This window comes from Notolepis coatsorum, assembly GCF_963971535.1.
Source record: "Notolepis coatsorum genome assembly, chromosome: 16".
Taxonomy (NCBI): Eukaryota; Metazoa; Chordata; class Actinopteri; order Aulopiformes; family Paralepididae; genus Notolepis; species Notolepis coatsorum.
In genome coordinates, this window is record NC_140180.1 from 29,202,559 (window position 1) to 29,230,536 (window position 27,978).

Genomic DNA, 27,978 nt, shown 5'->3' on the forward strand with positions numbered 1-27,978 from the left:
ATTGCAAGGTCTGACATTGACCCCCTTTTCAGGAGTTGACCTAGAGCCCACCAAGGTCATGCATATCAAATTTGGTCAATGTCAGACCTTGCAATACACTGTAAGGCACTGTAAGGCTACTGTCCTGCCTCACTTCCAGTGATGAAGCTAAGCTATGCTAACGGAGCGTCTATTCCCAAAGCTAAAATGCACGCACAGAGACAAAAAAGGTATCTTCTTGTCTAACTCCAGGGAAGATGTTAAATAAGCTAATTTCCCAAAATGTTGGAGTTCCCCTTTAACCAGTGTAGAAACTTGCCGTCCCACGATTGGCGCTCATGTCACATGACCTGGCCAATCAGAGCGCAAAACGGGAACCCGGAAACGAGGTTGCGTTGTAAAAAGGCTTCCGGTGCCTTTTGTCAGCCGGAAAAATAGAAGAAGAAGAAGAAGAAGAAGAAGCTTTTATTTAGAAACAACCGGACCGGAAGTCCAAACCATTCCGTTCCAAGCTTGACATAGGCCGCGTTCAGTGGGAGTACCGTGGATTTAAACATTTGACAGTTTCAAAACATGTCTCACGCAACACCCATCAGCAAGCCTTCAAACCCCGAAAATCCCCGTGTCTTCTTCGATGTAGACATTGGTGGACAAAGAGGTCAGAAGAATATTTTAAACCAACATTAGCCGTTATGGGCCAGCTAACGTTAGCTAGGCATGTTAGCTTAGCAGCACCACTAACGTGTGTAACTTCTAGAAACACTTACTCATCATGTGTGACGATGTTAACCAGCTAAATATGAAACTGAATGAGTGCATTAGACCCAGTAGGGCTAATAAATGGATAACGTTAACTCATACATTCCATTCATCAGATAGCTGGTGTCTGAGAGAAGGAACAAGTGAATGAACCACGTGTGATGGATGGATCTGCATTAGCGTTTTACATCCAAATTTAAATTCCAAATGACACTAGTAGCACCTACTACTGATCACACACCTGTAATGTAACGTTAGACACGTCATACGCAATGTGTTTACCTGCGGCATTGTTCGCTGTGTTGGGTGTTTTGAGTGATTCACGCCCCTGAACAACTTGTGATCTTATTGTCTTCTTGACACATCTCTCTCTCCAGTTGGTCGAATTGTATTCGAGCTCTTTGCCGATATTACCCCTAAAACGGCTGAGAATTTCCGGGCCCTCTGCACCGGTGAGAAAGGGATTGGCAAATCCACAGGGAAACCACTGCACTTCAAAGGATGCCCATTCCACAGAAGTAAGTGACACGCATCATGCCCGCATTTTAGTCTGAAAACGGCTAGATCTACATTACATTGAGTCTTCTTGTATGGCACAACATCAAGATGAGTGGAATTTAACTGTATGGCACATTTGTTTATCAGTCATCAAGCAGTTCATGCTCCAAGGAGGTGACTTCTCAAACCAAAATGGCACTGGAGGCGAGAGTATCTATGGGGAGAAGTTTGAGGATGAAAACTTCCATTACAAGGTAAATTAAGAAGTTTACTATTAGGATCCCAGTTATCTGATGCTATAGCAATATGCTAAGATATAAATAGGGATGTTTCAAGCTGAAAAAAAAAAGTCTAACCCTAACTAACCTTACTGTCATGCTTGTCCTAATATACTAACCTTCACTGTAGCACTCAACACTTTGATGAACATTGTTACTAAGCTGATAGTAGAGTTGTACCCTTCCTGGTGAGTTGTCGTACAGAACTTGTAAATCGCTTTGGATTAAAGCGTCGGCTAAATGTAAAATGATGTAAATGATCTGAAAGATTGGTGTCGGCACAGATCATAGCATCTTTTAATTGATGGATATTATATACAATTCTATATACAAGCTGTGATGCAGGCTATTTTGTTCTTGACAGACGGAGCTGTTCAATTGCCAAGCATATCTTACTTACATAGGGCCTCATATTTCATGGACAGAATCAGGAATCCGCTTTTTGGATCAATAAACGCGATCAGGAATTGGATTAATCTTTTTGCAGAGCATCTGATGTGAGGTAAGGACTCTATTTTACCAGTTACAAGTCATTGATAAGCAAGGGGTGTTTTAGACCCATAGCCATAATTTAAGATATAGTTTAAGCCTTCGCAAATTTCCCTGACCTCCCATTGACTTCCTTATTGGCACGGTAGCCCTATTATGGTCAAAGGGGCATGGCTCTGAATGTGTTAAGGACCAGTCACTGGAACAGGTTCCAAAATTCCATTCCAATAATGATGTAGTATAAGGAGGTAGCTTACCAATAAGGGCCTTAAAATGTGTGTGTAAGCTGTGGGTCGGTAAGCTGTGGGTGGGTGAGTGTGTTCATTCCACAATCCATGATCAACGGGGAAATGTTTAAAAGCTTGAAAAGTTGGAATAGACTACAAAGTAAGCAAAGCGGAGCAGTCCCAGTTAACACATTAACTGCCACACAGTTTGCCCGTCTCATACCACTCTCTGCCACCACTCTAAGCCTATGGAGATGTTTACCTTCTTTGCAGGGCTATAACTTTTTAAATTGTATTGCTAAATTGACATTACTATGGCCCATTCAACATCGATTATCTATCGTTCAGGATGTAGGAACGTTATACTTTTTCATTCATAAAAATACATAAAAAATACCGTCTAGAATATAAATGTTTTTATCGTTTTCTGCAGTAATTCCTAGAACGTGAGTTATAGGCATAAACGCATATATAGATTATCAACTGCCGTTTGTTGCCGATACACGCTATATTAAAAATTTCAACTGTACATGATCCTAAACGTTATGACTTATCATGCGCGGATGGGGGGGGGTCGTTTATAATTCCGTAATCGTCAGTAAATTCTTTATGTAGTATGGGTGATATATTGATCAGAGCAGTTTGCATTAATAATAATAAACCAACACGCTGAAAATGATGTCAGCGTCCTCTTACCGTTCGCCGATGAGACTGGAGGAAAAAGATCCCACTTATTTGACGGCGATCTACTCGATCCATTTCCGGTTTGTATAATAATAATAAATGCCCAAATCATATCGATTATTGAGTTATGGCAGCGATCGATATACACAGATGTGTGTCTAGAGTCCCGCAACAATATGTGAGTGCCGGACGCATTTGCCAGATGCACGGAGATCTCCAGAGATCCATTTCCGGTTGTAACTCGCCGATCATCCACCAGGCGGCAGTATTGAAGCGTTGCAGACAGGGACCGAAACTAGAGAGCGCCACCCGCCATTTGCGCTCAGTTTTTACGTTTGGCGCCTCTCACTGTGAGAGGTCTGATGAGTGAGGGCTGCTGAATAGGGTCCAGCTGTAGCTCAGGAGAATCCTTTTGCATGCTGAATGTAGCGTTTAGGGTCCAGCTGCAGCGCCGGAGAATCCTTGCTGGAGCTGGAGGCCACTCGAGTATACACACAGACAGTGGAGCTGTTTGCAGACAGCGAGGTGGCGATGTCTCGCAGATAACACAATCACAAGTATGATTATATAATATATATATTTTATTAAAAACTTTTTATATAAAATAATAATACATTTTTTTTTATCAAAAAAAAGTTGGCAGGTAAGAAATATGCTTGGCGGGTAGATTCTTCCCATCTACTCGCCACTGGCCGGTGAGTCAAAAAGTAAATTTCGCTCCCTGGTTGCAGAGTTGTGCAGGCTCCCACTGTATCAGACCAGGCTCCATGAGGGAATAATGAATACCATGGCGAAAAAATGAAATGATCTCAATAACGTCGTACGCCGTGGAATGGCAGAATTAGCATGACCTTGAAACACATTGTACGACGTTATTGGCGCCAGATGTGTTAATGCAAATCAGTAGAAAGAGGCGAACTGAGTGAGACAGCTTCACTCAAGTTTCAAGTTTTCAAGTTTCTTTAATAGTTGTCATACAGAAGTACAGAATACTTTTATACAAAATGCTTCTTACTGTTACGCTCCAGAGACTGTGCAAGACAAGATAAGTATGAAATAAAATAACATAGTATAGCATGTAAATTAGAAGTAAAAAAATGAGGTCACAGTGTTCAGTATAGACATATGTACAATGTTCGATGCAGAGTAGACGTAACTGAGTTACCATATAATATACAATACTGTGTAGTGTACTGATATACAATACTATATAGTGCAAGGCAGAAATAGGATGAGGTGCAATTTAGGTACAATTTACAGTAGGTGTACGAGTTGTAGTGCAAATCCTTTATCAATAAATATAAAGTGTGTTTGTGTGATCTAAAGTGTGGAGAGTGGGTGCTGCAGTGTGTTGTTTGTTTAAGTGAGTGTGTGGGTGTGTGTGCTGTGTGCATTTGATGGTTGTTGCATAGTGTTTATTGTTCGTTTAGCAGCCTGATGGCCTGGGGATAGAAGCTTCTTCTGAGGTTAGGTTAGGGCTGCTCAATTATGGCAAGAATCATGATTATTTTGATTAATATTGAGATCATGATTATTAACACTTTGATTGCCACTCACGGCTAATCTCGGGTTTACGATAGTTACGTTGAAAGCCACGTCGGCTTTTCTTGGATTTTTTTTTTTAGCGATCTGAAATCATTGCATCACCCAAGTCTACCGTTGGAAATCCAGGGGCCGCCGGCGATCAGATGTGAAAAAAGCGCCCCCCTATCTTCTCCCAGATGGTAAATCACCCTTTTGGAATGGACTCAATGAAAATGGATGGGGGAAAAAAAATATTCCAGTCCACATTTTCCAGTCCACTGATGCAGCCGGAGTTACCAGAGTTCATTCTGGATCCTCTGAGCCGCGGCGAGCATGGGTTATACTGTACACACTAGTGTTGTCAAAAATATCGAAGTATCGATACATATCGATACTGAATATTTAAAACTGCTTCGATACTCATTTCCCGAAATACCGATACTTTCTGCAGTATCGGTACCAGCTGGCGAGTGTTCTACAGCAAGTTGTTGACGCGCTGTTCCGCCTGCTCCGAGTCCAGCCCTCCCCCTCACAGAGCAGTCTTCAGTTTGTATTTGTAAACAAGAGCTTTTAGCTGAAAATGATGGCAAATGCAGAGCCTCCGCAACTTGTGCTTGTGGATAAAGAAAACAGCAGAAGTGCTGTTTGGAGGTACTTCGGGTTTGAAGTAAACAACGAAGGACAAGCTAAAGCTTCCCCAATGCTATTTGCAAGCGGTGTTACAGAGCAGTGCCAGCGCGGATCTCCATAAAGAAATTAAAGAGGTTCGTGACAGCTGCTCTTTCAACGTCACTGTGACTGAAGCATTAAACCATTAACTCTAGTTTAATACATGATACGTTGTCTACTGATGGCGCATAATATCAACAGCTGATTCGTTGTAACGTTACAGCTACCAGCTAACGTTAGTTACTGCTAGCAGTTAGCTCCCTTAGCTTAGCTGGCCACCGTTATAAATACTGCATGGAAACGGAGTAACGTTAACGTGTAAACGTTATGTCGAGGTCATACAATACTACAGTCGACATAAGGTTAACGTTACCCCGTTTCCACCAAGTGTTTAAATAGCAGCAATCTTGTTGAAAATGTAACATTACTAAAATGCTCCGAGCATAGCCTCTCTCTCTCTCTCTCTCTGTCTCTCTCCATCTACCGCTACCTCTCTCTCTCGCTCTCTCTCTCTCTCTCTCTCTATCTACCGCTACCTCTCTCTCTCTCTATCTACCGATACCTCTCTCTCTCGCTTGCTCTCGTTATCTTTAAATAAAAACTGTTACTAACTGTTCAGTTTGTGAGGTACATGCAACACAGATTAGTGTTTACATCTGTCTGCTTGAGAAAATACCATGTTCTGCATTTGCAATAAAAATGATTGAAGTGAGATGAACAGTTATTTATATATAGATAAACAAAGGGTTTTAAAAGTGTTATATTTATCTTCTCTTATAGTACCAGACTCGAAGCTGAGGAGAATCAACCAGCAACAAAAGCTAAATTTGTTAAAAAAAAAATATATATATATATTTATATATATATATATTTTTTTTTGGTATCGAAATGGTATCGAAGTATCGATACTCTTCAAGGTATCGTATCGAAGTCGAAATTCCAGTATCGTGACAACACTAGTACACACGTTGGATCAATATACTTATCGTTTTTTTCGAATGGTGATCAGGAATTGGAATATACCATTTGGATACCATCTGATGTCAGGTAAGGAATCTATGTTATCAGTGTTAGGATAATCAGACTAGTTTTCGAGGAGATATAAGCTTTTTTGTGATATGTGCTCTAGCTGTTTCACTGTAAAATCCATGAGGAAATGAAAGCGGCTATTATCAGCGCGCGGCTCGTGCGTGCGTGCACGTATACTATTGATCATCTAGCGTTTATTTGAAAACTATTCATAGATAGGCAGACAAATATCAACGTTCTGGAATATTCCAGTAAAAGGCGATTATCGGGGCGCCCCAGTGGCGAACCACATAGCGCGCTCAGCCGCGACACGGCCGACCCAGGTTCGATTCCCGAACCCGTCGTTATTTGCCGAATGTCTTCCCCCCACTCTGTCTCCCATTCCTCCTCTATCTCTATCTACTGGACTGCCCAGTAGAAATAAAGCGATAAAACGCCAACAAATAAACCTAAAAAAAAAAGCAAAAAAAGGCGATTATCATAGAATAGGTTGTTTTTCACCTGAAAACGGGTGCTTTTCAAAATGCTCTCAAACGGAAATGAAGCGATAAAAAACCAATCTGCCTTGACAACACTGACTGGAAAATGATTATTTGATAAGCGACGGGCAGATTAGACACACCATAATTTAAAACATAGATTAGGCCATATTAACGTTAACATTGGGAGTGGACCGTGGCATTCAAGGTGGTAAAAAGGAAAACACAGCGTGGCGCTCAAAGTGTTAAACACAATTACTCTTCAATGTGCACTACTGTAAAGGAAGGTAAGGGTGCGTTGCATTTACAAGACAAAATGAGAGCAACATGGCATGCCCATTCCACAATAATCGTTTTATCTTGTTTTCATGATCATGGCAAGCCAAAACCGTAATTGAAATTGAAACAACAGACTGGGCAGAGAGCTGCAGCTGCAACTGCTATGTTTTGGAACTGTCACTCAGGAAACAACCTTTCTGGACTCTGCGAGATATGCCTATATGCCTACCTTCAGTGCCAAAATCCCACTCCAGAAATGGACGGGATTAGGGTCCTTATTGTTTTAATTTAGTCATTTTCAAATTCACACTAAAGACTTATTCCCACAGGACTAGTATTACCTGGGGACCTCTAGTAATCTTTTTATAATTGTGGGTGTAATCTTAATCCAAGAACTCCCATATGCTCTTCCTGTGATCTTAATCCTGTGTGAATCTGCCATGTTCGTAGTTTGTAAAGTAAAAATTCCAGTGTTAATTACATACCATAATTCCGCAAACAGGCCTCTGTAATTTGTCCTTGATAGTAGTATATATAATAATCGGTACAGGAAGACGTTGCATGCATTTTCAGTGGTGGAGATGGATAGGTCTACAGCTGCTTTGTGAAAATGATATTCCCATCCATAGTAGCTGCTGCACAGTTTGTTATCCAGTTCATTATTGTTAACCTGCTGGATGCAGTTAACACTTTGACTGCCGGAAAACGCTTTAAAGCGTCATTCCCGGCCATGCTCAAGTTGCCGGAGGACGCTGTACAGCGTCCTTATATCAATATTTCAAAAATCTGCGATCGGATTCATATTTCCCCTCCGCTGGCCTGAGATCCACCAGGAGGACCCACTGAGCTCTCTGGCGTTTCAGGAGCGCCATCTGGTGGCCGATCGGCGCAATCGCCAAACAGGAAGTTCTATGGAGGTTGTGCTGGTCGACCATATTACTTCCGGGCACTCTGTTTGGCTCACGGGACTCGATCTCGACACAATACATAGCGATCGATTGCCAATAACTCGATAAACAACATGATTTGGACATATATACTATTATACAAGCTGGAAATGGACCCGATATTTCTACATACCATAATAGGTAAATGACTGTTCCACGCTCATCGCCCAACGGCGCGAGGAGGATACGGTAAGATTCAGCGTTATTTTTTATCGTATTCCATATAAACTGTTATGATGAACATATCACCCACACTAGATGAATGATATAACGCTGCCCACGGAATTATAAACGATCCCCCGCCCATCCGGTCATCATCAGATCATACGTAGATCATTCTAGAAGTACGTCCAATTGAAATTTTTTATATCGCCCCGATTGCCATCAAACTGTATTTCATCATAGCCCTGCTATGATGAAACATGGGCTGCCCTGCTCAAGCCCATGTCCATCCCACTGCCGTTGTGTCCTTGGGCAAGACACTTAACCTACTTGCCTCGTAATTGCAGCTTACCACCACCGGTATGACTGTGTATGAACGAATAATGGACTCTGTAAGCGCTCTGGGGTCACTGGGGTGTCATGAAAAGCGCTATATAAATCCAATCCATTATTATTATTATCATCAATATAATGCATTTGGGGCTATATATCACGTTCTGGAGAAAGCTGCAGAAAGAGATGAAAACATACTTATACATTAGACCATACTTTACTATGAATATGTGAATGAAAAAGTTTAACGTTGCTACACAATGAACAATACATATAGGACTTTGAATGGGCCCTAATAATGGCAATGTAGCAATAGAATTTAAAAAGTTATAGCCCTGCAAAGAAGGGGAATTTCTCCATAGACAAATAGCGCTGGCAATCCAGTCATTTTCCGGATTTCTGGCCGGCACCCATAGTGTTAACAGTCAAAACTATAGGCATGTCAAATTCTATCTCGGGACACACAAAATGACAGGTTGGTTTTTTTTATTACCATGAGTCCCCATATAATACTAGTACCATGTGTAGCAGGGTGGATTATCCCTGCTTAGTGGGAACGGGTGGGCACAATCACTGGGTAGCGAGACACCGTAGAGCTCTGTCTGACTGCACCTCCGTCTTTGAGTCTGGAGCTTCAACTGGAGGCTGGCAGTTGGAGTGGATGGGGCCCGGGATTTACCAACCTGGTCTGGTACTCTGGTCTTCCTCCCCTGCAGCAGGGCGGTCAACAGTACTCCCCAACACGCTCCCACGTTCCCCAATTGCTCCTTTAACCCTCCCACACCTAGTGACTGAATTGTAAATAAATACCCTGGGTTCCCCCCGCAAGCAGTACCCTCCCTCCGTGACACTAGAGACCTTGCAATAAAAAGGGAAAGGTAGAATAGGATGGGGTTGATCATATATACATTACCCACACCAAAAGAGTTAATGCTGGGCACAGGAATGGACACACAGTCTTTACTGTTATTTGGTACTGTTCAGTTACAAGGATGAATAGGGGTGCTCTAATGGACTGTAGTCCTACTATAGCTCCATGTGTACTCCATACCTTATAGACACGTATAGTATGCACCCACCTCTGGGTTAGCATCAGGAATAATATACTTCAATGTGTTTGTCTCATCACCCACGTCTGGGTCAGTACCATGTATAATACCTCTAACAGGCTTTAATTATATGGTGAGAATAATACCTCTCAGGGCTTTGCTTATGATGCACCAGGTCTGTAACCTCCCCACAGGTAAAGGGTTAATTAAATGGGAATTTATTATTAAAGAACCACACGTTATCACACTTAAAGGAAACAAAAAATGTGGGCCCACTTCACCAAACAAAAGTCCTATGCTAATGCCAGCATGTAATGTTTGGGGTACCCCTTATGAACTGTAGTTAGCAACCATTAGCTTCGCCCGCAGGCTGCACCACACTGTGTACTGTGTAATAGATCCGGAGCATTGATGCTCGATTGTACTCAACCAAAATGGCGGCCGCGCCGCACCACCACCGTCCGGGTGGCAAGATGGCGTCGAACGCTCTCGTCGCGGGCGCTAGCAAGCGGCCTGGAGCAGAGGGGCAGTAGTGAGCGGAGAGCGTGTGCTGGGTGTTTAAGTTTATTTGGATCCCCATTAGCCACAGCAGTGCTGGGGCTATTCTTCCTGGGGTCCATAACACATAAAATACAGTTACAGACTTATACACTCACAACATTTACATGTCATACAGACAATTAAAACAACAATAAAAACCCTAATCAAATTCATAATACAATATAACAATATATACGCCTTATGAATTCATAATACAATACAATACCTACTCATAATTAATTCATAATACAATACAGCATAATATACTATTTAGCTTTTACATACATTATCTATGTTCATATCAGCCAATTATACAATATTTTAATAATATATCCCTATCAGACACATGCCTTTTCATCCATATATACCTATCTCTTTATCAGACACATACATTTTCATTTACCTACACACTATCTATTAGGGAATGTCAATTTCTTTGGTTGAAAATGTTGTTTTACCACGATTTTGAAACGACATTTACTATTCTCCTGCTTAACATGTCTGGGAAGAGAGTTCCATTCCTGCATACCACGGAACATGACGGTTCGCTTCATTGCATTCGAACTCACTTTTGGAAGTGTAAAACCTCGTGCAGAAGCATGTCTGGTGGAATGGTTGTGTCTGTCAAGACTTATTGATAAATTGTTATATAAAATTGAGGGGATCTTTGTAACAAGAATATTCCTAGTGAATACAAGGAGTGAGCAGAGTAATTTATGTTTGACAAGTAACCAAGTTAAACAACTGTGCATCGCTGCAACATTAGTTCTGTACTCGCAGCGAAGCGCTATACGTGCTGCTTTGTTTTGTACCATTGTAATTTTTTCAGTTTATTCGTCGTTACATTCGACCATACTGCAGGACAATAGTCAAGATTTGACAAAACCAGAGCTTGAATTACCTGTTTGATAGAATTTAGTGGTAACAAATGAGCACATCCTTTAACAACAGAAATCCCTCTTCCCATTTTCACTACTATATTGTTTATATGGTGTGACCATCAACAATTTACTGTCTAATGTTACCCCTAGGAGTTTAGTCTCCTGGACTTGATTAATTACCACATCACTTATCAAAAGTTTCAAGACTGGGTTCGTTCTTAGAGTATGGTTTGAACCGAAAATGATGCTACTTGTCTTTGATATGTTTAGAACTAGTTTGTTATTCTTTATCCATTCCATCACTGATTGCAACTCTGCCTTTAGGACCGTATTTAATTCATTGGCTGTTGAGGCTGATGTGTAAATCGTTGAATCATCCGCATACATAGAAATATAGGACTTATTTAGGACAAGAGGCATGTCATTTGTAAATATGGTGTAGAGCAAAGGCCCAAGGCAACTTCCTTGGGGTACTCCACACCTTACCGTTTTAACTTCTGAGTAACTCCCATTAAAAAAAACGTTGTTTCCGGTTTGCTAAATAAGTTTGCATCCAAGATAGTGCAGATGAGGAGAAACCGTAACATTCAAGTTTTTTAAGTAAGAATTTGTGATCTATGATGTCGAATGCTGCAGTAAAATCAAGCAAGACAGCTCCAACCATTTTCTTTTTATCTATCTCTTTCAGCCAATCATCCGTCATTTGGGTTAAAGCAGTCGCTGTTGAATGTCCTTCACGATATGCATGTTGAAAATCAGTGGTCAATGTGTTAAAAGAAAAGTAGCTTTTAATCTGTTCACTTACTGTTGTTGGCGACCGCTGCCGGTCGGGACGACCTCCCGTGTTGGCCTGAAGACAGCCGGTGCAGAACGGTTGTAGACAGCCGGTGCAGAGTCGACGGCACGCATCCATAAACTTGCCCTCACTCACACTGAAGCTACACTCTGGGTCCCAAACAGCCCACCTGCTACACGGTTACTGTGGCGCAACGTGGTTGACTATACCACCGGTCTTCTTTAGCGCCTCGCGCTCGGGGTGCACTGGAGTCGATATAGCCGTTAGCAGCATGCTAATTATACCGTCACGCTGCTACTATAACCCGATAAATATGGACGTCAGTCCTGGGGCTCAGTCTCTCTTACTCGCGCACTATCACGGATACTCCTATGATAACCCGTCGCTCGTTCCGGCGGGGCTCTCTGGTGGTTCTTTAACGGGGCTATTCCAAAGCACCTCCCGTTGTAGCTGAGACCGTTCACGGCTACATCCCAAGCTGAAGAGAGCTTCCGGTCCTTCCCACCTCCAGGTGGTTCTTCCTTCCTTGTTGCCTGCCTCTCTCCCGTACACTCTCTGCCTGCCACCGCCCCCTGCTGGTACCGCCTACTAGTCACACAGGGAAAAGGATGGTGAATGTGATCCAGAGATACTGTGTATAATCCATATTCCAGCCGATGGAAGAAAGAGACACCTGTGTCATTGTTCGTGAGAATATCAATGGAAACTAGTCAACATGTCTTTGTGCACAAAGGGGAGATAAAAGGCAAGTCAGCACATCTGAATAATAGCCATATTTTCAGGTTGCTACACATGCAAATAGGGCTTACCATTCAATTAAATTAAAACTTGGAAGAACCATTGAGCTTGCCCTCATTTTCAATGATGTGTGTGTACACTACAGATGGTTTTAATAAACAAAACGAGCACAGGTGAAAATAAAGAAATCAATTAATAGATTTGAGTATTGATCTTTAGTGTGTGAGTAACACACGTCAATAGTCATGTGAGTTTCTTAACAGCCTTGTTTGTTTCTTGGTTCCCCATATAGCACGACAAAGTTGCTTTACTAAGCATGGCAAACGCCGGGCCCGACACCAACGGCTCCCAGTTCTTCGTCACCACCGTGCCCACTCCTCACCTCGACGGCAAGCACGTGGTGTTCGGACAGGTGTTGAGAGGGATTGGGCTGGTTAAAATGCTGGAAGCATTGGAGACAAAAGACGACACTCCTGTGAAGGTAAATATTAATCGGAAAGACATGCATGAAAGAAATCCAAGCAAAGTAACTTGATATAGAAGAATGTTTGATCTCCACCACCTTTGCCTAGTGGTCTGATGATCTAAGTCAATATTTTTCAGTACAAGTAATGTATTGGTTGGCAGTGAGAAAAAAATGCCAGTGCATCCCTAGTTGTACATCACAGAAGATAGAAGCAGGAATTTACCTAATCTAAAGCCCCGCCCTCTTTTCTTGAGCCACCAATCACAACTATGCTTCCCTTGGACAGACGGCAACAGTTGTGATTGGAGGATCAAGAAAAGAAGGCTGGGCTTGAGATGGGTCAATTGTTTATTCAGCATAACAAGAACAACACCAACTGATGCCTGCACATATCCACCTCCTCAGCCATGTGTAATCGCTGAATGTGGAGAGCACAAGGACGGAGACGAATGGGGAGCGGGACCAAGCGACGGGTCAGGAGACGCCCATCCTGAGTTCCCTGAGGACTCAGACACCGACTTCAAAGATGTAATTATCCATTATGTCCTTGAGCCCCCCCCAAAAAACAAACCTTGCCTCCATCTTATTAACCCTTTCACTACCACACTACCAAATTGTTAACCCTTTCACTGCGACAATACAGAAGGTTAACCCTTTCACTACCACGCTACAGGCTGTTAACCCTCTGTAGTGTACAGTCAGTATTGTGGTAGTGAAAGGGTTAATAATGCAAATGTAGACACAAAAGCGTAACATTATGCTTGAATGACTGAAGTGTGTTTCTGAGCATCACCTGTGATGTCTTTTAGATTGATAAAGTGCTGTCAGTTGCTGAGGATGTGAAGAATATTGGGAACAACCTCTTCAAGAATCAGGACTGGCAGTCTGCAATCAAGAAATACAATAAAGCCCTCAGGTAAACGACGAGTCTGATCTGTATATCTACAATCACATTATGCACGATGGCAACAACATTGTAGTGTGTATGTTAACACTTTGAGTGCCAACGACGAGATTTCTCGTTAGTTCATGCCAACCGTTCAGTGCCAGAGAGACTCTTGTTTTGATCGTTTTTTTTTAATTTATTAGCGATTTCCATTCATATTTCATCAATCTAGCCTCACATTACCACTGGAACTCTCTCTGAGCTCCATTGGGAAAATACCGCCCCCTATCGTCTCTCCGGATGGTACTGCACCCCATTGGATTGAATGAAATGGACGGAGAAAAAAAAGTCCTGCTTCCACATTTACAGACAAGTAACCCGAGACGATCGAAGTCATTGCCGAGCCGCATGAACAGCGGAGAATGTGTGTTTCCAGTACCCAGCGTTGGATCAATAAACGTGATCGATATTTGGAATGGCGATCAGGAATTGGAATAATCTTTTTGGAGAACATCTGATCTGAGGTAAGGAATCTGATAAACAGAGCTTTTTTCACAGATATATCAACGTGGGCCCTATGTGTGTTTGTGTGCTGATCAGGAAATGGATAATTGATTTTGCAGCCCGCTTCTATAGCGTGCATAAGTACACATATACTATCGATAATCTAGCGTTTATTTGAAAACGATTCATAAATAGGCCGAAAAATGACAGTTTTTTGTGTATTCCAGTATATTCCAGTAAAGGGCGATTATCACAGAATCTTCTGAAATTTTCTGGAACTTTCATAAAACGAGCGTTTTTTTAAAATGGTATAAAACGGAAATGAACCGATAAAAAAAAAAAATTTAAAATCCGTTTCGACAATGTTGACTGCAAACAAGTCATTGATAAGCGACGGCCATATTATACACATAGCCATAATTTAAGATATAGTTTATCCGTTGGCAAATATGAGAGCTCTATCATTGAAGTGGGTGGTGGCACGCAACAGGGTTCCGGGGCACCGCATGGCTGACTGGCACTGAAAGTGTTAATGCCGTTAACATAACCATGGATGATCTACAAAACATTGTTGTGTATTGTTTACAAATCTACTACGGTTGAGGAGCCGGGAAAAACGAGCCATCTCACGTTTTTCTGAATGTATGTACATAATTAAACATTTTTAATATAAAACTGACAATAAAATAATCGGAATAAACTCTTTAGCATCCATGTCAGTTATTGTTTTAGAAGAGTCATACATACATGTGTGATTCTTTCAAGTAGTCTTTTATGATGGCTTGAACTATCCTGACACAGTGGAACCATCCCAAATAACGCAGGCCACCTGGGAAGGGGTCACTGCCATTTCCACTTCACTTTGACACAGTTCTGATAATGGATGTCCATGGAACTCGTCTCAGTCAATAGGCGGCAATCACATGTCATCACAGACCAATTTGCCATGATGAGTGTGTTTTATTTCTCCCCCTCTCAGGTACCTGGAGGTGGCTGGAGAACAGCTGGTGGAGGAGGACAAGGCACAACAGAAGTTGGAGCCTGTCGCCATGAGCTGCATTCTGAACACGGCAGCGTGTAAACTGAAACTGCAGCTCTGGCAAGAGGCTCTGGACAGCTGCAATGAGGTAAAGTAGGCCAGATGAAACTTTAGACCTAACACACATGCACACACACACTCCTCTTTCCTGTTGCATTAAATATTAAGGGTTAAGTAGAATAGTGTTAGAGATGTAATTTGTAGTTGCTGTGATGGATTTATCAGCAACAAAGTGTGTTCTCATCCAAGGTTCTGGCCAAACAAACAACAACAATGTATACAGCAATAATTTGGTAGTTGGACATTTTGGTGTAGCATACATTTTCTTGCTGGGGGATGAGTTGGCAAGAAAACAGAATACATCATTAACACTTTCTCTGCCAAGGACGCCTAAACTCGTCATTCCCCGCCATGCTAATTCTGCCAATGATGCCGTAACACGTCATTGAGATCAATATTTCAAAAATCTGTGATCGCAATCATATTTCTCCCCCGGAGACTTGAGATCTACTGTTGATCCCCTCTCAACTCTCCAACGGTTCAAGAGCGCCATCTGGTGGCCGATCGGCGGATCGCCCAAACCGGAAACCGGAAACGGAAACTGGTGCTCATCCAAATTCGGTCCGATCACTCGCTATAGGTGCCGGGACTCGAGCGGACACAATGGATAGTGATCCGTTACCAATAACTCTATAAACAACATGATTTGGACGTATATACTATTATACAACCTGGAGATGGATCGCATATTTCAACATCCCATAATAGGAATATTTTTGCTCAACGCTACGAGGAAGCTGCGGTGAGTTTCAGTTTTTTTTTTTACCGTGTTCGATACAAACTGCTCTAATGATCATATCACCCACACTAGATGAATCATCTAACGTTGGCCACGGAATTATAAACGACCCCCCCCCCATCCGGTCAACATCAGATGATAAGTAGTAACTTCTAGAAGCACGTCCATTTGACATTTTTTATCTCGCGCAGATCGCTATCAAACTGTATTTGATCATCAATATAATGCATTTAGGGCTATAAATCACGTTCTGGAGAATGCTGCAGAAAACGCTAAAAACATATTTATACTTTAGACCGTATTTTAGTATGAATATGTGAATGAAAAAGTATAACGTTCCTACGTCCTGAACGATAGATAATTGACGTTGAATGGGCCATAGTAATGTCAATTTAGCAATACAATTTAAAAAGTTATAGCCCTGCAAAGAAGGGGAACTTCTCCATAGACAAATAGAGCTGGCAGAGGATGGTATAATGATGTACATAAGCCTGGCGAAGAAAGTGTTAACATACAGTAAACTCTTAAGTAAAACATGATCAATGCCTAAGGATGTGGGTGGGGGTGGGGGGTATTATGGGGTAGATGTGGCTTGAAAAAGTTATGGAAAATTACACATTTGCAATGACAAGTTTTGGTAAGGTCATCAAAAAAAGTCCAGCCAGTCAAATCTGTAATGCCTAAAATCACGTGACTAATTTGCCCCCTACCTGCATGAGCTGCTGCACTAAAAAAAGTATGACGGGGCTCTATGGAGAAACCATGACAATCCCCTGACTAAAAGTTCATGTCATTTAGCCAAATCAGCATGGCTGTTGAGTGTCTTCACCTTTTACATATCTAGCTTTGGCATGGATTGATTGTTTAGATGCCTAGCATGGCTAACAAATGGAAATATATTGTAGTCTGCCCTGTTGTTCTGACCAGAATTGCGTTCCTTTTGCCCCCTTGATGCGCACGCACTGAGTCTGACGTGGAAGTGAAACACATATCTAGTTAGTAGTTACATTTTTAGCATATTTTATGATTACATGCATTGCTTGACAAGACACTATAGTCATAAAAAAATAACATCTTGAAATTGCATGATATATCATGGAATAGTCATGTAATTTGGAGTGGGAAATAATTGTATGAACCCTGTCTTGGAATGCCAAGAATTTGAACTTTGGGATGAACAATTTGGCACAGGTGTGTCAATCAAGCTATCTAAAATATGCTGAAATAGGAATTCCTGTTAACTCTTTGACTGCCACGCTGTTTTCCATCTGTACTCCCTGACGCCAGCGTTTTTTGACAATTTTCACGGTTTGCAGACCCATCGTATATTCTATATTATAGCTATGAAGACAATAGTATGGCTAATTTGAAAGGAAATGTGTATACTCCCAACAGGGGAAAAAATGTTTGTTCTACATACCGTACCTTCGTTCCTGCGCTATCATCATGCTAAAAATCTTCCTGTTTCAAAATAATCCAGTTCCGTTTCCTGGAATGCGAGATATGACGTGTTTTGTGCGCATACCGTAATTCCTCTAATAGTAACCGGTATTCAATTAAAAACCGGGTCTCTATTAATGACCGGGTGCGCTGTTGAGCTAAGCAATTATAAGCCGGCCTCCTAATACAAGCCGGGTTTCATGTATATTAGAGGAATTACGGTATTTCCCTCAACGGATTTACCATAGGTAATATATTTTGTTATTGTTGTTATATGCTGGCCTGGCTGTGCAGTAAATACCATATAATGGTATGGTGTTAATGTTTACCAAGAGAGTAAGCCTACCTCAGAATTGTATAAAACGAAGTTATTTTTTTTTTGACATTCTCACGAAACAAGACAACACATTAACCACAATCACAATACATAGAACTTCACAAGAAAATAACAAAAACAATAATAATAATGACTAACAATTATACAGACAAAAGAAAAGAAACCAGAGTTCAACCTACTAAATTAATTCCAAGGGGTACTATCTAATAAATGGTCTTTCCCAGTGTTCAGTCCCGATTCCCGGCCGTGTGACCCCATATTAATAAAACGTACATCTCCAACCCACCACAAGGACCATTTTTTGGGGGAACACGACCTGAAACCAGAGCAATGAACCTTCATGAAAAAACAAAAACCTGTAGGTGTTCCATAGACTCACAGAGACCGTGTAAAAGTGGCCAAACAGTGAAGAACTAGTTAAATAGCTGCCCCCCCATAATATCCCCAGCTAAACTCAAGATGACAAGACAAGGGACAAGACAGACAAAAACACTTCCTCCTCCCCCTCCCAAGAGACCGCCGGACTCACCCGAACACGCACCCCGACCCCGCTCAGCCGCACACTGCGGTCTTTACCTTCTCAGCTGCTGCGAACCACAGGTCAATTCCAGCCTGCCCCACCCCAATCACCCGGGCTGTGGATATCTCAAGATAAATCACATCCAATAGAGTTAGGGACCAGTTAATCATTGTAAGCTTCTCAGGCTCCTTCCATCTCATTGCTATTAGCTTCTTCGCTGCTGTGACGCCCGCTAGGACAACCCTTTTCAGTTGTACGGACGCGGGTAGTGTCGTTATATCGTTCAGGAGTAGCGTAACAGCTGAGAATGGGATAGTTAAGCCACACAGATCTGAAAGTTTGTCCGTTATTGACCTCCAGAAGCGGGCCACTGGTGGGCAATCCCAATACATATGCATATAAGTGCCAGTGGCCTTTTGAGAGCACAAAGTGCACCGAGAGTCGGTTATCAGTCCCATAGCAAATAGCTTCCTAGGTGTAAGATAGGTCCTATGAATATAATTAAAATTAATTTGCTGGTGATTGGGGTTGCGGGAAGATAATGCCACATTTGCCCAAACATCATCCCAGTCAAACTCGGGGTCCAACTCCGGGATATCCACACGCCAGATTGTATCCAATGATAAATTTTTATACGTGGATTGAATTAAGAGCGTATAAAAGTCGGAGACAAACCCTCTGGATGTCGTCCTGTCCACTATGAGCCTGAGGAAGGGGTGTGGGTGCAAGGCTTGAGCCCACGGTACGCCATGCGCCCTCAGTGCTGACCTTAGTTGAAGGTAAAGAAAGAAGGACTCGCCGGGAAGATCATAAAATTCTCTTAAGTCCTGAAACGCACGGAGGCCGTTCTTATCATAAATATCCTCCAGAGTATGCACTCCCCTCCTTTGCCATTGAGGAATATTAACCGGCTTGTGTCCAACAAGTAATTGCTGGTTATTAAAAATTGGAGAGTCCAGGTGCCAAGGGCATTTAACCCCACACGACCTCTGTACATTACGCCACGTTTGGATCACGTGAGTTATGATCGGTCCATACCTCAGCCGGCATTTCGCAATAGAGACAGTGGAGTACACTACATCCTGCAATCTTAGCGGAGACACCGCCGCCGCTTCTAAGGAGCGCCACGATACAGCCTCTACAGGGTCTAGCCAGCACATCAGAGGTCTCAGTGAAAAGGACCAGAAATAAAGTTTAAAATCAGGGATTGCGAGGCCCCCATCTTGTTTCCTACGTTGAGTAGTAGCCCTTTTGATTCTCGGGCGTTTGTTATTCCAGACAAACTTAGATACCATCGATTATAAAACGAAGTTATTATTATTATTATACCAGTATTGTGATTGCACTATTTTACTTTATTTAACTTTTTTTTGACCACCTGTAATTGCACTGTTTACTACCGTATTTCATACAGTACTTGGTTTCAATAAATGACCTGTGGTTTGCTGATCAGAATGGTGGGCGGGAGCTTGATGCTGGATTAGCGTTCGCTGCGTTGGGACGGCGGAGATAGTCATTGGATTCGGCAAATCACGCAACGTTTAGACTTCAGTGAACCCCACATGATAATGTTGCCGTCTCTCTGTCAACTAAGTCGGCACGAGACACGCACCGTTTGACAGCAATATGTGCGCGCACTGACAGTCGGCTAATTGACATTTCCTGTGAAAAGAAAAAAATCCTCTTCGTCCCGTTTGTGTCCCGGCAATGATTTCTGTTCGTCCCAAATCAATATTTGATCGTACCCCGGGATGACGGGACATCGTTAGTCTCGAGCCCTGGTTCTGGGGCGGCTGCGTAGCGCGGTGGACTAACCACTCGCCTACCACCACAGAGACTCTGGGATCGAATCCAGCTGTCAGCGGTACCTCCGGCTTGGTCAGTCGTCCCTACTAACACAATTGGCAGTGTTAGCGGGTGGGAAGCTGGTGGGGTATGTGTCCTGGTCGTTGTAAACTGCGACTCCTACTGGTTGGTCGGGCACCTGTTCAGCAGGGAGTGGATCAGGGGGAAATAGCGTGAACCTCCGCAGGCGTTACATCCAGTGAAACTCCTCGCTGTCGGGTGAAAAGAAGCGGCTGGCGACTCCACATGTATCGGAGGAGGCAAGTGGTAGTTCAACACCCTCCCCAGGCTGACAGTATGGCAATGCATGCAATGACCAGGAAGGGATTTGGCATAACGACTAAATTGGGTGAAAAATACAGAAAGCCCAAAAATTCAAAATATAATACAATTATATTGGTTCTGGTACTTGGATGTTTCTAACCTGTTCATGAACTTGCCATTTTTAAAATGCAGGTCCACCACAGAAAAAGATCAAACAACTGCCTTCATAATTATATTTAGCTCAGTCTCTGCTGTAAATAGGTAGCCGGGCTGTGTGGGGGAGGCTCTTCGTATCTGAACCATATTAAACCTCTGGAATATTTATTTGACTCTTATGTATGTATGATTTAATTGGTGTACTGTATTAAAATAAAACGGTCTGTTTCAGGTTCTAGAGTTGAACGAGACCAACACCAAGGCACTGTTCCGGAGGGCCCAGGCATGGCAAGGGTTGAAGGACTTCAACAAAGCAATGGTAATCTACTTAAAATCACAAGTGTCTTGAATGTGTCCATCAAATGGTCACAATCAACACCAACAAGCTGATGTTTTGCTTGAAATGACGCTGAGGCAGTATGGAAAAGTAAGGTGGGGTACATTTAGTACAGGTGAATAAGGGTCTGTATAGCGAGCTTCAAATCATCTTCATGCTCCTGCTGCAGAGCTCCAAGGTAGATATGAATGATTTAAAGCTTGTAATATGCTGGGAACGTCTACATGAGGCTGCATCCGTTGTCTTTTGCTGTCCTGTGTAACGTTTATGCAACACTCCTTTCCCTTGGCTTCATGACATGGCACTAAACTTTGTTCCAGTTTTAATGTACTGGCTATACTGACTTTGAGTGCAACATGTGGAGGGTCTTGGTGGTTCTCGGACCCCTTGAGACCAACATTTTGAAGAAGTATTTCCAAAATCCTGAATTTTCCCAAGGGGATCAGTAAAGGAATATCTCATCTTGCTCTCATCTACCCCAACCATGTACGTCATGGTGCTTCAGTCATTTAGAGAGACAAGTCTTTGTAGATCCACTGTAAGGGAGAAAGGCTTAAAGGAGAATTTCACATTAAGCTATGAAGAGTCTTCTGATGGGATGGCGTTCTTCAAAAGGTCTCTGCCAGTCTCTGCTCTGAATGATGGATTGAAAAAGGCAAAGTAGTTTGCGATGAGATGGGTGTGGGATTGTATGTTGTACAATCATATCACGTAACCGACTGAGATATTTTAGAATTAGGGGTGCACCGATATATCGGTCGGGTATCGGTATCAGACGATAAGTGCCTTGTTGACTGCCATCAGCCTATCGGCCGATAAGCTCAAATGTGCCGATTGCAGTAGCCGATAAATATCCATCAATTTGTGTCGCGTCAATCTGGTCCACACGTTCAAACTTTGAAAAAAGTTTCAGTCAAGCGACCTGCACAACGCCACCCCCACACACACGCTACTGCATCAAAGTTACTACTTATGATTAACAAAGGCATTCGTTTTGTGGCATTAACGTTATATAGTTACACATTCAATAACATTAGCGTATTTACCGGACCATAGCAAGCATTACTCATTCATATCTCAGTTCCTTCCTTTGCTCAGAGAGCCCGTACTGAATTGTACCCATTCTGCAATCTGTTAATACATTTTCAATCAGACAAATGTATAGAAAAGCTTTTATTATAACATTCGTTGCAGTAAAATCATTATGCCTCGTTTAGTACTCCTGTGGAGCGCTGGTAGTCCACTCGTGGCCGGCGGGGAGCTAACATTATTAGCTTTGTTGTTGAGCTCTCGTCAAAATCAATGGCGGACATCCCGGAAGTAAAAAACGAATACGTGCTTGCCGATTGGTGGTAAGAACAGCAGAGGTTGATTGATTGAAAACTTTATTAGAATGGGTACAATACAGTACAGCTCAGTGGACTGGAGGATGAAGACCAGAAAACGACTTTAGGCTTTTTACATAAGGGTCCTCCATTTTCAATTCATCAAAACATTTAGAGACATACAAATATACAGTAGTTTAATAAAAAAAAATATATATATATATATTTTGCCACAAATATCGGTATCGGCCGATTGTGTTAGTTGAACAATCGGTATCGGTGGCACATTTTCATATCTGTGCATCCCTATTTAGAATCGCACCTTTTGTCACTTTCTCCCAAATGTATTCTCCCAAATGTATACTTATCAGTCAACGTTGTAAACTCATCTTTGCAGACTAATGTTTATAGCACAACATTAGGTCTCCGCAGCATATCTGGATCTGATAAATGTTACCCTGCATGTTTGTCACATAAACACTAACCGAGTTGCAACCAAAGGCAAACGCAACTACACAACGACGTGCTGCTTCCTCAGCTCATACTAGCCCGTCTCGCTGCCTGTTGATAACTTCTCTGAAATTATTCTCTCACCCAGTGCTTAATTCTACCTGTACCTTTAAGGCTACGTTTAGACGGAGAGAGTCTGAACAGAAACCGCAAAAGTCGTCTTGCGGTCTCACTTTTAATTTTGCGTTTAGACTAGCGTTTTGGGATGGAATTCTCCGTGCAGACGAGGCTGTAACGACTCGAGACAACTGAGCCCCGCTGTCACACGATTGGCGCATATGTCACATGACGTGCTGTGAAGACCCGCCCTACTCTGCCTCTGATTCGCAGACTGTGGGTGGGGAATGTGATTGGACCAAAGCAGAGTCACTCACAGACAGTGGGTCCAGTCACGCCGCGGGACAGATTATTGTGTATTTAAAAGTACTGCCAATGTAGCCTTCAGGTGATCGCCATGGATAGAATCAGACATGCTTTGTTTACGCTTCTAGGCTACTGGCGCATGCCTGTGATGTAAGCAGTACGTGCAACGAGAGCCTTGACAACCCTTTCGTCATCGTTTTATGCGGTTTGACAGTTTAGATGATAGCGCAAAGGTTTATCGTTTCTAGGAATTCCACCCTGGAAGGTAGTCTCACTTTTTTGCGGTTTCACCCCGTAAAAACAGTTTCCGTATAAACGAAAGGCACATCCGAAAAAATATTTTTGCGGATTCACCTGCTAGCGTTTCCGTCTAAACGGGGCCTTAGTCCACGATAGCTTGCGCCCGTCTCCCTCTATTCTAACCTCATCCCATACAGTTTTGAATCCAATGGCTCATTAGCCAAAAAACAGAAGCAATAGCTACAGTACCCCAGGGGGGTTGGAGTTTGGAGTTGGGTTCAGTAAGTATCTAGGACATTTCCTTTTTCTGAAACACCACCATAACTTTCAAATGTATGTTTTGGACCACTAGAGGGAGCAACTAATCCAATATTTGCACAGATAATTATGCAATTGTGACTCATTTAGATTGTGACATCTTTGATAATACACTTTTATATATACATTTTACATTTAAAATACTCCCAACATGAAGTTGGAATTTAGCCACATGCCATTTTACGTCAGATTATATGGAGCCAAAACCAATAAGTATAGATGTGTTTGAGAGTGATAATGAAACGCCTGGGGCTGTCCTCCACTAAAGACATTCTTAGTTGATTAATTGATTGTGTGTAATCTGTAAAGTCTGTTTGTGCAATAATGCAAAATCACCTTAATTTCTTATTTAAAAATAACTTATTCAGCTTATAAAGAAAACATGCAAAAATCGACTAACAAAGGTTGACTAAAACCCAATCAACCAAGGTGACTGAATGAGCAGTCCTAGAAACACCCATGTTACGGTACATTGATTTTGGTTAGAAGTGTGTGGTCGATACTTGCTTGGATCAGAAAGTATTCCTCCCTGCTGTGTCTGACCTGATGAATTGTTTTTCTGAACTTTCTTGCCATTATAGATTGATCTGAAGACTGCTCAAGAGATCACACCGGAAGATAAAGGTGGGCCACCTGTTGTTTCTTTAGCATGTTTGTCGGGGAGGGAAGTGGGTGATTTCTTCATGGTAATACTGGAGCGAAATGACACACTTGCTACCACTCTTCTTTTGAGCAGATCATCTGTTGGGTTATGTACTAGAGCACATTTATCTTGTCATGTTATGTCATCCCACATGCATGTCACGTCTGCACACATGAGTTGTCTTCAGACAACTCCAGGCGACGGATTTTTTAAGCCAAATATCACTTCAATCCTATTAAGTTAGTTCAAGTTAGTTATTCATTTATATGTGCTATTTATGAGAGGGCTAACTTGTTGCAAAATAATAATGATAATAATAATAGCCTCATTAAAATACTATTGTTGCTTCGGTTGTTTTCAGCGTTTTATGTGCATAATCTGTTATTTAGTTTGAAATGTTCGTTGAAATAAGTAGATTTTTCGTTTTTGTTTATTTATTAAGTTAATATAAAACCATATAGTCACATTTTAGAATACAATAGAATAGAATTTTAGAATACAACTAGAAACACTGTCCTGGCCGACTTTGGGAACCACTGGTCTATACCCTACTACCAGAGGGAAGGGGGGGGTAAAGTGTTAGTAGAGTGGGTGGTCTGGGTCATGAATGATTGTGAGTGCTTTGCGGATCAGAGATGAGGATGAGGTGACCATGAGTTGTGGGTGGGAATACCAAAGAGTTTGCTGGCTAGATGAGTTCTAAAAGAATATTCCTATTGGTGACTGTAAACATATGGGAAAAAACAGATGCATACAGAAGAACTGACTAAATAAATAAATGGACTACAACACAACCTCCTCCATCACACACCAGCTAGGAGCTAGTCTGGTAGTGTCCTGGTTTTAGAGCTCCGCAAAGCCGGATTCCCTCTCGCAGATGCCGTACTAAATGGTAAATGGCTGCATTTATATAGTGCTTTTATCCAAAGCGCTTTACAATTTGTTCCTCACATTTTTGTTCCTCACATTTTTACCCATTCACTCACATTCACACACCGATGGCGGAGGCAACCATGCAAGGTGCCAACCTGCTCATCAGGAGCAATTAGGGGTTAAGTGTCTTGCTCAAGGACACTTCGACACGCTGCCCGGGAGGAGCGGGAATCGAACCGGGAACCTCCGGATTACCAGACTGCTCTACCTCCCGAGAATCGGGAATCTTTAAAGAATGACTGGAACAGACAATTTTAATAAGCCACACATTGAATCCCTAACAACCAGTGGTCACTATGATAATTTTTAAGTAAATATAATTTATTATGCAACTGTTTTACAATCTCAGAGATATGTGGATTGCTGTCTAATTAAAGGGGAATTCCACTCTGGGTCTCTCGTATTTATAGAAAAGTTGCTTTATTACAACGTAAAATGAGCCCAACAGCCTGCTCTGTACATATCGTCAGGCCAGATATATGGCTCTAAACTACTGCACATGCTCCAGCTTCCTGCTTTACAAAGGACCACACTGAGGCGAAAAAGGGTGGGCGTCAAACAATGTCAGTCAAGGTTGTCACTCCTACTAAACACACAGAGGAGGGGAGGGCTGAGCCTTTACCCCTGGTTACTCAGTTACCTGGCGAGAGAGTGGGAAGCTGATCGAGAGAGACAACCGTGGTATCGGCAAATTCTAATTACCCACTCATTGTTGGTTCTAAATTGAGTGAGGTTAGAGTGTCTCATTATGACATAGCTCTAAAAAAAAAATTAGCACCTTCCACTGCCAATATTTCTCAGCAGAGATTGCATTAGCTACATAGAGGGAATTAATCAGTTATACCTCAATCTGGTAAGTCTATTAGTGTAATGTTGCTGTATGGTGGAATTTCCCTGCAACTTTAATTTGTTCTAACATGGTTGCAAAGCATGAAATTATTCTACTTTAGTTTTCCCTTTATTGTAGCTAAACTTAATGCTCAAGGTTTCAACCACAGTAACCTTGTCATAACCACATTTCTTAAAATCTGATTTGGATAAAACGTGGTGGGTAGCTAGACAGGCAGCCAAGGGCCTGCACTATTGAGCTAAGTACCGTACTTTTCGCACTATAAGCCGCACCTGACTATAAGCCGCAGCAGCTAAATTGAATGATGTGTACATATATAAGCCGCACTGGACTATAAGCCGCAGGTGTTTTAATGTTTAATTACCATATGCAATTAGCATTGGGACACAATACTGTCAGACAAATAACAAGAATTAACTCATTTACAAGTTGTATTAAGTTTAGCAAATAAGGGAACAGATAAATAACATTTCAATGCAGTCAAAAAAGCTATATTTTGATTTTTACATTTTCGGGTTTGGTCACGTCGAGTCACATAAGCCGCACCGTTATATAAGCCGCAGGGTCGAAAAATGGGGGGAAAAGCCGCGGCTTATAGTCCGAAAAGTACGGTACTTTAGTAGTAAGGACTGAGATGGCGACCAACAAGGTCTTGACAGGTCTACACAATATAATGAGTCTCCTCATTCCTGATTGTAGGTGGGTTTATAAGAGTCAAATTTTAATATTTTTACAAACCACTTGAGGGAAAGGAGGCAGCGGTATAATACAGATAAAGCTCTCATCAGCCGGGATATGAATTTAGTAAACATTTGCTTCTATTTGAAAATGAATATGGAAGAGTTCTAAAAGGGGGAAATAAAAGGTGATCACGATCATACAAAATGATGTAAGGCATAATACACAGCAGGATTTAGGATCGTCCTGTTTTGCAATAATGACCAGCTGCTTACCAAAGTCATTGATCATTTGACACAAAATATTGATTTGAATTTTTTTTATTACAAACCTTAAATAGTCCAGAACTAGAATTTCTAGCAATGTAAATGAATGCTCTAGTCGCCGTTCAGAAATATCGGAATGCCAGCTGTGCGTTGACCAATCAGAATTAAGTATTAAATTAAGCCGTGTAATAATCACGATCACATTCGATTATTGGAGCAGCCCTGGCAGGTAAGAAATTATTCCCCACTCAAATGGTCTAAGATGGAGCTGACTGACTGATTTGGTTTATCTTCCTGTCTGACAAGTTGATTGAAATTCCCTTGTTTTGACAGCAATCGGCAACGAGATGAAGAGAGTCCAGCTGAAAGTGAAGGAAGAAAAGGAGAAGGAGAAGAAAATCTATGCCAAGATGTTCGCATGAACATGAAATCAGTCGATCAATTCTGTAAGGCTATCAATATTTAAAGTTATTTCTCTATGGGAAGCTATCACCTACCAATTAAATATATATCGCTGTGTAACACTGTTAAATATGTATTTTCTGTGGTAGCTCCTTTCATGACTGGCACATAACTGGTAACTGAGGTAGTTAAGGATCGGTATGAGGTTGTTGATTTTTATTTTTTTTTTATTTAAGGAAAGTTTAAGCCTGTCAGTGTTCTGACAAGTGTCTTCACTGTAATGATTTTGGAAGCATAATGATTAGTCACAATTGTTGAATTATTCTGAACTGTTTTTCCACCGTTTGTTCTTTGCATTTATAAAAGCCATATTTTTATAAATGCAATCCAAATTGTGCACATCACAATGTACTGTTCACTGTAATACATGTCGTCTTAACTGTTGATGTTTTCTTTAAACGGATGTCATGTATAGAACAAACTGACGGGACAAGTCAAGTGTTATTTATTTTCCACC

General features: G+C 41.8%; 1 protein-coding gene across 1 annotated transcript; it reads left to right on the forward strand.

Moving 5' to 3' along the window:
- Window positions 1–464: 464 nt before the first annotated feature.
- Window positions 465–27,946, forward strand: ppid (peptidylprolyl isomerase D). The gene is made up of 10 exons (XM_084332364.1): window positions 465–637; window positions 1,116–1,256; window positions 1,384–1,490; window positions 12,633–12,821; window positions 13,212–13,334; window positions 13,616–13,722; window positions 15,176–15,323; window positions 20,829–20,915; window positions 24,271–24,313; window positions 27,393–27,946. The coding sequence occupies exons 1-10, from the start codon at window positions 553–555 to the stop codon at window positions 27,479–27,481; spliced, it is 1,119 nt and encodes a 372-aa protein (XP_084188490.1). The 5' UTR covers window positions 465–552; the 3' UTR covers window positions 27,482–27,946.
- Window positions 27,947–27,978: the final 32 nt, after the last annotated feature.